Here is a 12,147-nt window from a genome sequence, read left to right as displayed (position 1 = left end):
TCAATTGCGGCTGGGAAAATTGGTATAATATGAACTTTAACTTTTAGTTTATATTAACAATATAAGAGTATATTAATAAAGGTATTACAATTTATTTTTTCAGCCTTATGCCTCTGTAGGCAGAGAGAACCTGGTGTGCATATAGCTGTGTAGGCAGAGACCCGAGAGAACCCTGTATCGCTAGCAGTGCTTGCAATTTTCTTATTGCGGGATCCCGCATCATTTTGTATCTCGCATGCTGCGAGATTATAGTTGATAAATCCACGAGATTTGGTACTAGAAAGAAGTATTCACACAATCTTTCCTGAACACGATAGCTCGGGAAATTAAAGATTTTCTATGATGTTCGATGAGAATGAACTTCAGTCCTTTAAATATATGTTTAGCTAAGAAGTGTGAAAGCGGTGGTCAGATGGTGCAATTTAGCACTTAATTAAAAAAAATGATAGTAATCAAAGTTATTGTCAAGAAACTGATATATAATTTGAAACGCTTTGATAGTTGGCTCGTTGGTCTAGGGGTATGATTTTCGCTTAGGGTGCGAGAGGTCCCGGGTTCAAATCCCGGACGAGCCCAAATCCTTTTTTGCGTTTATATACGTAGTAGTTTATATTTTATATGTTAACCATTGCTTTACAATTTTTTATTTATGGATATATATGTTTTTATTATCCATATGCAATGTTTTTATTATTGTTTTTTTCTTATTTCGGTGTTAATAATGGAACATTTAACTCAAAATTGAAAAATGTTTTTTTTTATCTTGAATAGTTGTAATTGTAACTTAATTTGCTACTTTTTATTTATTTGAAAACAAAAAACGAAATACGACGTATATTTTTATTAAATATATTCAAAATAAATTTCGATACTTTGGATGTAATCTTTGTTGTCTTTTAATATTTATTTATATTAAGTTAAAAAATACATTAAATAAAAATATCTTTATTATTATATACAATAATAAAATGCTTTTTTTATTTCATGTTATTTTACATTATATTGTGTATTATTTTATTTTATACTCTAAAATAAAGAAATTAGGTAACAGCGCCATCTATGGACTTGTTGAGATAAGGAAACTTAATTTCTTGTTATAATCATAGATGGCGCTACAAAGTCATTTAATTAAGTATTCTCAACACATTGTTCACATTGACTCAGTGGCGCAACTCGTTCTGGTAATAAGCCAAAGAGCGGTGTTCAGTTCCGCCTATTTACTCGCAATTTCTTATTCGCGGTATTGGATTATTTAAATTTCCTGCTTTGGTAAATATAAGAAACATCAAGTTTTTGAGTTCCGCCATTAATTATATGATATCTTGAAAATTGGGGATAGTTGGGAACGGAGTGTCTTAACACTAGCTAAATATCTACTAATACAAATAAAACAATACAATAACTTGCCAAAACGTTTATTTCATTAAATCAATAACGACTTCAATCCAACTAAATACTGGACATAAAATAATCCTCGGACGGACACGGATCGTTGCCATTCAACGGTTTATATCTATATATCTTTCCTTTAGTACCAATTATTATATTGTTTCTAGAATCAAACTCCATACCTGTGATTTTGAACCCCAACTGTCCTATTTTAATCGGCAATATACTTTCGGTCGTTAATTTGAATAACGACCCCTTAACAGCTACTATAGCTTCATCATTATTGTTTAACTTTAGTACATATTTGAGTTCTCTACTAAACCCTTTATACTGGACAGGTTCAAATAAATCTGATGATAAGAAGTACAATTTGCCATCAACGTATTCATAAAAAACATTACCTTTAGAATCCAAAACGAAATTGTACGCTTTGGATATTTTCTCAAATCTTTTCACCGCAGCTGAGCCATTCACAAATTTATATATGTCTCTATTAGTTCCAACAGTTATATACATATCATTGGATTTGTCTACGAAAATACTTCTTACATCATCATCACCGATCGGCCTTTCAGTTACTTGAGAATAATCATATACTATAAGTCCTTGATTCGTTCCGAAATATATATTGTTCCTGTCAATGCCTATACATTGACCTACAATGTCATCTGAAAGTGGTATATCTTGGACCCCAAGGGATCCATGCTTCAATAAATGTAGGCCTTTGGTATAATTTTTTTTGTTCAGGAGGAAGAAAATGTGTTCTGTTCTGGGGTCCGCAGCTATTCCTGTAGGATAGCCGTCTATAGTTGCTATTAGCTGTCGTTTGTAGAACTCATTGCCTATGACTGTTCGTTCACACTTGCTGGCACTCGCCAGGGAGAAGGCTAAAGTTGTTACTATTATTTGGAGCATGGTTCAGGCATGACACTTATTGAGCTGAAATATATAATTTTAATTTCATTATTGTCCAATCCTACTGGGGATAGTAGATAGTGTTAAATTACTTAAAAAGCAGCTTCAGCCCGTATCCCGCTCACAACAGGGTAAGCAGAGGGAACCCAGTGTTAAAACACTTCCTTCCTTCCCCACTTTCCTCCGAATTCTGGAGGTATTGCGTGCTGAATAGTGAAATTCAACGCCGGGCTTTGCCTCGACACTAGGGTGAAGAAATGAAAATATAAGTTTAAGTAAATATTTTATGTCCTCGACTGGAGGTCGAACCCACAACCAGTCGCGCTTACAGTCACGCTTTGTGTCCATGCGCCACGACTGACCTGGTGGGATAGTATTAATCATTAAAATAGCACAATTCACTCTTTTATCCCTTTTTGTAATATACAATTATATCACATATAAACAAAAAGTTTATAAATTTTACCATTTTTCCTGTTAATGGATTTTTTCAATTTAAAAAATTACCTTTTTCACAAAAATTTTGTCCACTTAGAAAAATGTTACCCAACTTGTTCATTCAAGAACATTAATAATGAAGTGAACTCCACCGATCTTTTATAAAACATAGCTATTGTGTCAGATGTTCGTTCGTTTGTAAATATTCTTCGAGTGACTTGAATATACAGGTGTTTGAAATTCGTGAAAAAAAAAATTCAATCTAATTAGGAAAAATAATTAACAAAAATTTCTTGAGTAATATTTTTAAATCGAATTGTAAGGTATAATTAGAATCTAAAATTGTTGATTTTATTATAGTTTAACATTGTATCCCGTATATATCCCGGGTAGGCAGAGGAAACCTTCGTTTGCTACTTTTCGACCAATTTCTCTCTAGACATTGAGTTTTGAGTGGCAAAAATCAACGCCACTTTTTGTTTTGGTACATTTAACATCTTTTTGACCGAGAAATTGAAGATATGTGTACCCCGAGTGGGAGTCGAACCCACAACTGCAGCGCTTAAGTCAGACGGTGACATGACGTGCCGATCTCATAAGAATTAATTTATTGATAGAGTTTAATTAAGCTAACCCAAATGGAAAGCAGAATTAAGTGCTATAAAATTTTATTATTTTTCAAGTTAATTCAAAAAATGTCGTCGATGATGATCATGTAGGATAAGCAGATGTAACTGAAAAACGTATTAAATATTTTCGAGAGTGGGAATCGAATTTGCAACCATTTCTTGTACAGGCACTCCTCAACTGCGTTAGACGTCAGTCAACTTTATGAAATTCCGTATATTTTTAAACGGTTTTTATTAAAATAGATTACAATTTTTTGAAACACCATGTACATATTGTTTTAAATCTAGTAGAAAAGAATGATGTAATGTTACTATTGCTTTGAATTCTAGAATTAACAAAAGGGCTCTACGGTGCTGCGATTTAGACAGATTAGTTGTAAGTTAGACAGACTCGGGAACACACTGCATAATAACGGTAAGAATTTTTTATAATATAAAAAACAGCATCTTCGCTCTTTGGTTAATTGCGAGGGAGAAACGTATTGTAAAGACACTCTGTTCCCTATATTGCTTTCTATATAGCGAGATAATAAGTATTGAGTCGCGGAAGTATTCCTTAAATTTTCTTTAAAATGATAATGTTATTAGAACACGTAAGTAATTCAGATTAGTAAATAAATAACTGTGTAGTTTAAACGGGCGAAGCCGCAAATCTAGCGACCCGCTAAAAGTAGCGAATGAGCTTTTAAATGTAATAATAATTCCGACTTAATTAATATTAGCCATTTTTAATATTAGACATAGGTAGTGTCACCCCTCATAATACAGATGTGATTAGATAATAATTTACTTTTTTCATTTTATATTTTTTTACATGTAATTTAAAAAGAAAAAAAAAGGATAAATCCAAATATATGAAATAACAATAATTTAACCACGGAACTTTTAAAAATATTTTTTATTAAAATTATTTTATTATTCGATATAAATTGTACAAACTTTTATTAAAATTTTTATAATAGTATCTATTAATTTCATTAAAAATAAATATTTTAAAAATTTATTGACTATTTTCCTCACAATCTTCATTACTATATTCATAAATGATTCCATTGGTCGATAAATACAAGTTATCTCCTAAAAACGCGATGCCAGACGGCACGAAGTCTAAGTTCATCAATTTTTTAGGTATAACTGAATCGGGTTTCAACCAGTACAGGCCGTCGTTTGCAGCTAACACCACTCTGTTTTCACTATCCACAGTTATAGCTCGAGCTGAATTCTTAGGTATACCAACGAATTCTATAGGTTCTTGGAAGTCCTTCAGCAAAACTTTGACATATTTAGAATCACATTCGTAGAAAGTATTCCCATCACCGTCAACAGCTAGCATGAACGCACAAGGAATGTCAACTTTAATCTTTTCATTTTTCTTCAGATCCACCTCAAATACTTCACTATCCGGGTATATTACTACGTATATTTTATCATTATTTTGTGGTTTAAAAACTTGTGTTATATCCTCATTCATTAGCGCTATAAAATTGGCTTTGTTGGAACTATTGAGAACGTTAAGACCTTTGTCACTTGCTATGTAAACTTTATTGTTTTTCACATCCACGGCAGCAGCTTGGCCATTCACATTGTCTATTTTGATGGGCTCTCCATTCTTTAATATATATTGATCCATCTTTGTCTGTACATCGTCATTTTGTAATGATTCCACATCTATTAATGTAAATAGGAGGTCATTGGATTGAGGATTGATGACAAGATTTGTTGGAAGTCCCTTAATTGTTAGTATCGAACGTTTCGAATATCCAGTGCCATCAAAAATATGTGAGCAATTTTCTGAAAGTGCTGGTGTGACAGCAAGCAGCAGTAATAATGGTAGCATCTTCTGAAATAAATTACATTTACGTAATACATAACTTTTAACAAATGACATGTCTTATAGAAATAGGATGTACTTAGGTACAGAGTAGTCATAATATTTTCGTTAGCGTAGCTAGATAGTGTATGACTTGGTTATGCAATTACCAATCGAGAAAGTTAGAAAGCAAAAAAGATTTAATTATTATATTTATATATATTATAGATATAATAATATATTCACTGTGTGATTTAAAAAAAACGGTTATATTTTAGTAATTTGCAACCAAATTCCTCACAACATGTAGGTGACTTATACATAGATTCTTAAAAGTAAAATTTATAAAGTAACACATACTTATATGATTTTGTTTTTTCATTTATGTAAGAAAAATGTTAGATGTACAATACAATGGAATAGCCCAAAGAAAATAAACAATTATGTAATACAAACAAAAGGTCAAGGTTATATTTGCATGTTGAATTATTGAACTCCACGTTCATTTTACCAGAGCTAGGAAATGAGAATAATTCATTTCCCTTGAGTGAAATTGAACCCATAACCCTCACATTTACAATAAGATTGCGTGTGCCGTGCGTGACCTCGTAAGCTATTATATATTTATGTACATATAGTAAAACATCTTTAAGAACTAGTACCGCGGGATACAGCGTGATATAAATAAATCTTTAACACTTAATAAAATAACACAACACTTACTATTAAATTGACACTATTATAATGCTTCTTCTATCCAAGTCCAATGCAATACTGATTTATAATATCAAGTAAATCATTTAAAATAGTTCTCACAGTTCATCGCCCGTATATCAAAGTAGGACAAAAACACTGACAAATAATAAAAATATAATTATACATATATATTATATGTATATACTTTTTAATATAATGTATGTTTGTGTATTAAGTCGATGGTAGAGAAGTGTTTCGTTATATACCTATAAGTTTAAGTAGGAAGAAGGAAATGCATTATCTGTGTCCACTGTTTAGACGATTTTGAGGTCGTTGTGGCACAAGGGCAAAAGAATAGGTCTATAAACGCAACCGATTGTCGGTTCGATTTTCATTCGGGGGAATGAAATATTTAATATTTTCATTTTTTTGTTCTGCTTACGAGGCAAAGCAGCGATTCAAGAATTCAGCGGAAAATGGGGTATGGAATTCAGTAATTGTCGCTGTGTTTTATTCTTAGAACTGAATGACTAAATGACTTATGTGTTGGCCATAAAAAATATGAAAAAAAAGTTTCTACAATTAATACAATTTAAAAAGTGTTTTGTATTTCTCAGTCTACCTTTATTTGTGGGAATGTATCCCTATGTATCCTCACAAATGTACAGGTGGCTGATATCTCTGCATCGATATCATATTATAAAATCCTTGGACCTTTCAATTCTTTACTAAAACCCAGGCAAGTACGAGTTAGACTCGCCTACAAGAGTTCCGTATCAAATAATGATTGGAAGCAATGACGAGTCAACAATGGCGGAACTGAACGCCGCGCTTTGCCTGGACACCGAACAAGCGAAGAATGAAAATATTAAATATTTCATTTCTTCCAGTGTGAATCGAATTCACAACTTGTCACGTTTACATTCACACGCTTGTGCCCCTGCGCCATGAGTGGCCTCACATTTTATTCTTTTTATATGAATGCTTAAAACCATCTAATTATATAGAAAAAAGTACTATTTTATACGATGCGTTCTTTGTGCAATGCGAACGTTTCACTGCGTATACATTTTACGCTTAATTGCATATATCGTGTCTATAGTGTAATTACATTATATAACCATATTAATAGATTCATTGCATAATTTCAAATGAAATTGTATTAAATATATATGTATTTAATTAATTTTTTATTGATTCTCACTGATATGACTTAAAAAGAAGTGGCGTGGCACAAAGGCACAACGTTTGACAGTAAGCAAGATGGGTTCGATTCCCACATATATTATATGGAAATTTAAATAACTCTTTTCAGGAAAGTGGGGAGCGGAATATTTTAATATTAGGTCCCTTGCCTGTTATGCTATATGCGGCGTGAAGTACGCATGGTTACACGACTCAAACCCACAATAGTCGCGTGTCTTTACAAGCGCTTGGGTTACTTTTGCACTTCGTGTATACTTTTGTGTATTAAGATAAAAAAAGTCCCCCCTTTAAAAGAGCCCTTACCCGATAGCAGTATAGGCAGAAAGAAGCAACGGAGTGTCTCAGTGTCGAGGCCCTCCATTCTCATTTTTCGTTGAATAACACGAAAATAATTTCACCGTAATCATTCTCACGAGTGAATATTGAATCCACAACATTAGCGCTTTCAGTCGGACGCAGTCCCGCTGCTAGCAAGTTAATCTTTAACAAACAATTAAAAATTATTAAATATTGACACAGACGTACTATTTTTTATATACTTTGTGTATCTTATAATTTACATATAAATAAATAAGTATATTCGTTTATAAATAAATATGTAATGCCACCGAGGTTATCTATTTATCGATTTAATTTCTTAGTAAGAAATAAGTTCAAGTAAGTAGATATCATAAGAATTAACATTTACGCGCGGTTTTGTTTATGTCGGCTTAACAGTTTTCTTGGTGGTATGATAGTCGGTGTCAAGCTAATGCTCCAATAACCTTACTACAATATCTAATAACTAAGCCTGTTTGTTTTACTTGGCACCGACTTCAAAATTATAAAATCTTTGTAAGAAGTCGTTGTTAGAAGTCGGTTTTTCTTTTTGTTAAAAGTTAATTTATGTAGAGACTATTGCATTGATTTACATAAGAAAAATATAATAAAACTTTACGAGATACCAGCCTGGAAATACGAGTACCTATTACTAGTAGATACCGGAAAAAAGCTTATAAAATATCTATTTACAGAAATTTTCATTGGGCGTAGAAATGATACCTTATCATTCTCTATACTGAGAAACATGAAAATTGTCATTATGATTCGACAAAATATTTTTATCTTTCATTTCTATGACTTGCTGACCTTTGCGACGTTATCATAACGTTAGGGGGGTTTGCCAAATTGAACGCAGTTGTAGGAAAATCTAAAAGTAAATGTTATTAACTTACCATTAGAGGACGGTGTGGCGCAGTAGCACGTCGAGAGGAGAAGCGTGACTCAACACGCAATATATCTAATTTTGGCGGAAACCTGAGAATGACATATCTTGGTTTCTTTTACCTATGGAGAATAAGGCGTGAAGCAATGGAAATTTAAAAATTTACGTACGTAATATCTTCATGGATGCTTCTAGAGATACTCCCTTGGGAGGGCTGGCCTCCAGTAGTATACTCGTACAAGGTTTAATGATAATGTGGCACAAAATATGCATATACTCGTAGTTTAGTGGGTAGTATGTATGTTTCTTTGCAGATTAAGTTATTTTTCTAATTCAAAAAATGCAATTTAGCATAAACATTGCCAAAGTTTCTTGTCTTTTGGTTTAAACTGATATCTTTGTGTGATTTTTTTTAAATTTTATACCCTTAACTTTTATGTACATAAAAATTCTGGAGTGGACATATATCTATAATATATAAGCATTGGTACGAAGCGAAGATAGAAATATTTTATCATACAAGATACTAAGGTATAAGATGTTACTTTTAAGTTTTTTTTATAAAATCTTAACTGGATAGCGACAATTGTACACAAAGAAAAAATATATATTTATCTAATTATATCTGAGAAAATTTATTATTTCGTTACTGGGTCATATGGCTTCGATAATATGTTTAGTCTATATAAATATGTATTATATTATATAGGTATTAACGTAAATGTGTTCCAAAGTAACCTTTAAATTAATTGATTATGATGTAATTTCATATTTATTATTGTTCAGCAGACTGAGGCAGAGGGAATCTAATGTTAAAACTCTCCACTTCTGAAATTCTAATTCCGTGTTGAATGAGGGAACCAGAGCAAGGAAATGGATATAACTCATTCAAAGAGGGAATCGAACTCACAACCGTTGGCGCCACAACGGCCTCACCTCACTAAAGTTATAAAATATGTTCCAGTTGTCGTACCAATTGAATATTTAATAGTACTGCCTGCCGGGAGTTTAATGTGACATATAAATTATTTAATTTTTCGCTCACTTTGAACTTAGCACCGCTTTTAAGTATAAAAAAAATTAAGTAAATTTGCAATAAAATTTGCACAATATTATACTGTACAAGTGAATGTTCTATATAATGTTCTGTATAATATGTAACTGTATATGTGTTCTGTATATATTTAAAAAATCTAAATATCCTATGAAATAACATTTATTGTTACAGGTAGACAAATGGATTTAAAATACTTATGGATTCTAAGTTACTCATCTGTAGCATTCTGTAAATTTATAGTATTTAATGACTCAAACAGTACAATATTTCATAAAGAACAAGTGATCTTCTCTTCAGAGCACAACATTACCAAACTGTTGGTCCCTGCTGGCAATTCCTATATTCAAGATAGAATTTCAGATTTACCGTCCATTTTTTTTACAATAACCGATCCTAAATTGGAGGGTGGAAGCTGTATTTACGTGTTGGAGGAGTTGGCAGCATACGAAATATTGGAAGGGGGGCGCGACTCAACATCAGATTATAGTACTGACAGGGCAGTATATTTTGGTGCAAAGGATGGAGTTTACAAATATGATCCAGATACATTGTCAGCTAAGAAATTTGGACCATTCCACGATGATATAATACAAATACAAAAAGCTTCTTCGAATACTATTTACTATTTGACATCAGCTAATATGCTATACAAACTAGACAAAAACGGTACTTTTCGAAGCAGAGTGAAAGCAGTCACTTGCGCTACAGAGTTCGTTTTGGATACTTCAGATATCATATATTTTATATCGTGTGATGACGGTTTGCCTCGAATCGTTAAATCTGATGGGATCTTGCTATCGTATACGCCGAGTGTTTCTGAAGACTTCAAAGAAGTAAAGCTATTACGACCAGCGTTCATAATGGAAAATTGTATACCATTTTTAGGTGACAATAATTTATATATATTGTACTCAAACGGGACGTGTGAGAAAAAAGATTTCTCATTGAAAGATAAACCTTCAGCTTACAGTATTGACGCTGCCTTGTATCTAGTCGCGGCGTTAGATGGCAAAATATATGAATTTAATGTAATGGAAGTCATGTTAAAGTCAATGTTTGGTTTTTCTAATTTTCCTATAGATCTAAGTAAAATTGTTATGTCCATCATAGATACCGCTAGAGATGGTTTTTACAAAGATTGGGGCACAATTCTAGGCTATTAGAATAGAGTGTAACAAAATCTGAATATAATAACAATTTGTGTCATAATAAATTATTTTAAATTTAAGATTATTTAAGCAGCATATATAACTATAATAATAAAAATACTAGTCCTACAACTAAGGAATAAGACTTATTTTGTTTATTAAAGGTTGTGAATAATAAAATAAATATTTTTATTGCATTGTAAAAGTTTCTTGATGTCGAGCTTTGTAGAATAGGCTAGACTACGATGGAAATTTCAACATAAATGTCATACATTAATATATGTGACATGTGTGTAATATCGTGCTTTTATTGAGTGCAGTGTGGCTTATTAAAATGTCAAAATTAATAAAAAAAATTTCAACTACGCTAGACACTTAATCTAAACGGCTTAAAGTGACACCAATTATTATGTCAGAATACCTATTTTACAAAGAACTAATAAAGTACGGATAATGTAGGTTGAGGGGGAATATATTAATTAATTAATTAATAGGATATTTTTTTTATTTATTATTATTATTAATTCTGTTATTTACGTATTTGCCACTTATCCCTATACTTCCTTATACGTAGCGTACCGTACATAAAGGGAAATGACAAAGGAAACCAACAAACAGACAAATATTATTAAATGGATATAGATTTAGAATTATATTTCCTTTTTTATGCTTGCAAGAGTATTCCACTAGTGTTTTCAATCACTTAACGCGAAATGACGTGACACTAAAAAAAAATTACGGACGAATTTAGTTGATGATAAATAAATTCGCTGTTATTTTACTTAAATAGAAATCAGAGAGAGATTTTTAACATTTTGGTTTGATTATTTTTCCAATTTCAAAAGAACTTTTTTTTATGGTTATTAACAGACTCTTCCAATCGTATAATGTAGAATTGCATTATATTCACAACAGTAACTGCGATAATTACATGAAAATTTGCTTTTAACGAGTCGAGAGGTTGTCATCGGGGCAAGGCCGATGATATTAGTGTGATATGGGTAGGTAATAAAATAATTTACTTTTATATTATGTTTTATTATGGAGTATGCGTCTAGCCTTGAAATTAATATTTTACATAGTTACGCGTGTAAAAATCTTGCTTAGTTTTCAAATACGACAAAAGCGGCCAAGTGCGAGTCGGACTAGCAGAAAACGTAAAAACGACAATAAAGTATGTCTGTTGTATGGGCTCCTCTAATATATATCTTATTCTGTTTTTTAGTATATTTTGTTGTTATAACTCAATAAAAGTACTTTTAAATTTAGGATTATTTAAGCTATAAAAATTTGGACTGTTTAACTGTCACGATTCATGAGATACTCCCTGGTCACAGACGGAGCACAAACAGTACATTTAGATAATATTATTGAACTTACAAATAAACCTATTATTTATTATACGATCGTACCTACCTAGGTACGATATAAAAATGGTAATCAATCAACAGGTTCGACTTCTGACGACAAGTTTGAAATTTAAAAGCTTAACCTCATATATTCATGCATTATTCTGCTAGACCAAGATATCTTTTTTTTTTTTCAATTTAATTGTGAAAGAAACCGTAAGCGAGTAAATTACCTTGTGCTAGCAAGAATGTAAAGAATGTAAATAAAAATATTAAATTAATATGTTGGTTATTTTATTCGTTTTT

The 12,147-nt window shown here is 31.7% G+C and overlaps 3 protein-coding genes and 1 non-coding gene across 5 annotated transcripts; 2 read left to right on the top strand and 2 right to left on the bottom strand.

Annotated features, from left to right (window-relative positions):
- Positions 1-503: 503 nt before the first annotated feature.
- TRNAP-AGG (transfer RNA proline (anticodon AGG)) lies at positions 504-575 on the top strand. The gene has a single exon. It is a non-coding gene; the product is annotated as a tRNA-Pro (tRNA).
- An 824-nt stretch (positions 576-1,399) lies between these two features.
- LOC146541032 (uncharacterized) lies at positions 1,400-3,035 on the bottom strand. The gene is made up of 2 exons (XM_085194669.1): positions 2,812-3,035; positions 1,400-2,328 (listed from the first exon to the last, which is right to left on the bottom strand). Exon 2 carries the CDS (start codon positions 2,302-2,304, stop codon positions 1,450-1,452), a length of 855 nt encoding a protein of 284 aa, XP_085050795.1. The 5' UTR covers positions 2,305-2,328; positions 2,812-3,035; the 3' UTR covers positions 1,400-1,449.
- A 1,217-nt stretch (positions 3,036-4,252) lies between these two features.
- On the bottom strand, positions 4,253-6,103 carry LOC146541031 (uncharacterized). 2 transcript variants are annotated; one of them, XM_085195368.1, is made up of 2 exons: positions 5,905-6,103; positions 4,253-5,208 (listed from the first exon to the last, which is right to left on the bottom strand). In XM_085195368.1, exon 2 carries the CDS (start codon positions 5,206-5,208, stop codon positions 4,372-4,374), a length of 837 nt encoding a protein of 278 aa, XP_085051494.1. In that variant the 5' UTR covers positions 5,905-6,103; the 3' UTR covers positions 4,253-4,371. The 2 variants fall into 2 exon arrangements, with proteins under 2 accessions (XP_085051494.1, XP_085051486.1); XM_085195360.1 differs by having other exon boundaries at positions 4,253-5,211; positions 5,905-6,102.
- A 3,417-nt stretch (positions 6,104-9,520) lies between these two features.
- On the top strand, positions 9,521-12,079 carry LOC146541030 (uncharacterized). The gene has a single exon (XM_085189084.1). The coding sequence runs from the start codon at positions 9,524-9,526 to the stop codon at positions 10,505-10,507; it is 984 nt and encodes a 327-aa protein (XP_085045210.1). The 5' UTR covers positions 9,521-9,523; the 3' UTR covers positions 10,508-12,079.
- Positions 12,080-12,147: the final 68 nt, after the last annotated feature.

The sequence above is a fragment of the Heliconius melpomene genome, chromosome 1, assembly GCF_056956725.1.
Source record: "Heliconius melpomene rosina isolate 202511_hmr_F chromosome 1, ASM5695672v1, whole genome shotgun sequence".
Lineage (NCBI taxonomy): Eukaryota > Metazoa > Arthropoda > Insecta > Lepidoptera > Nymphalidae > Heliconius > Heliconius melpomene.
Note: the sequence above shows the minus strand (reverse complement) of the source record. Positions and strands in the feature narration are given on the sequence as shown.

What these genes read in the sequence shown, in the direction of transcription:
- LOC146541032 (XM_085194669.1), bottom strand. Translation starts at nt 2,304, where the DNA reads ATGCTCCAAATAATAGTAACAACTTTAGCCTTCTCCCTGGCGAGTGCC.
- LOC146541031 (XM_085195368.1), bottom strand. Translation starts at nt 5,208, where the DNA reads ATGCTACCATTATTACTGCTGCTTGCTGTCACACCAGCACTTTCAGAA.
- LOC146541030 (XM_085189084.1), top strand. Translation starts at nt 9,524, where the DNA reads ATGGATTTAAAATACTTATGGATTCTAAGTTACTCATCTGTAGCATTC.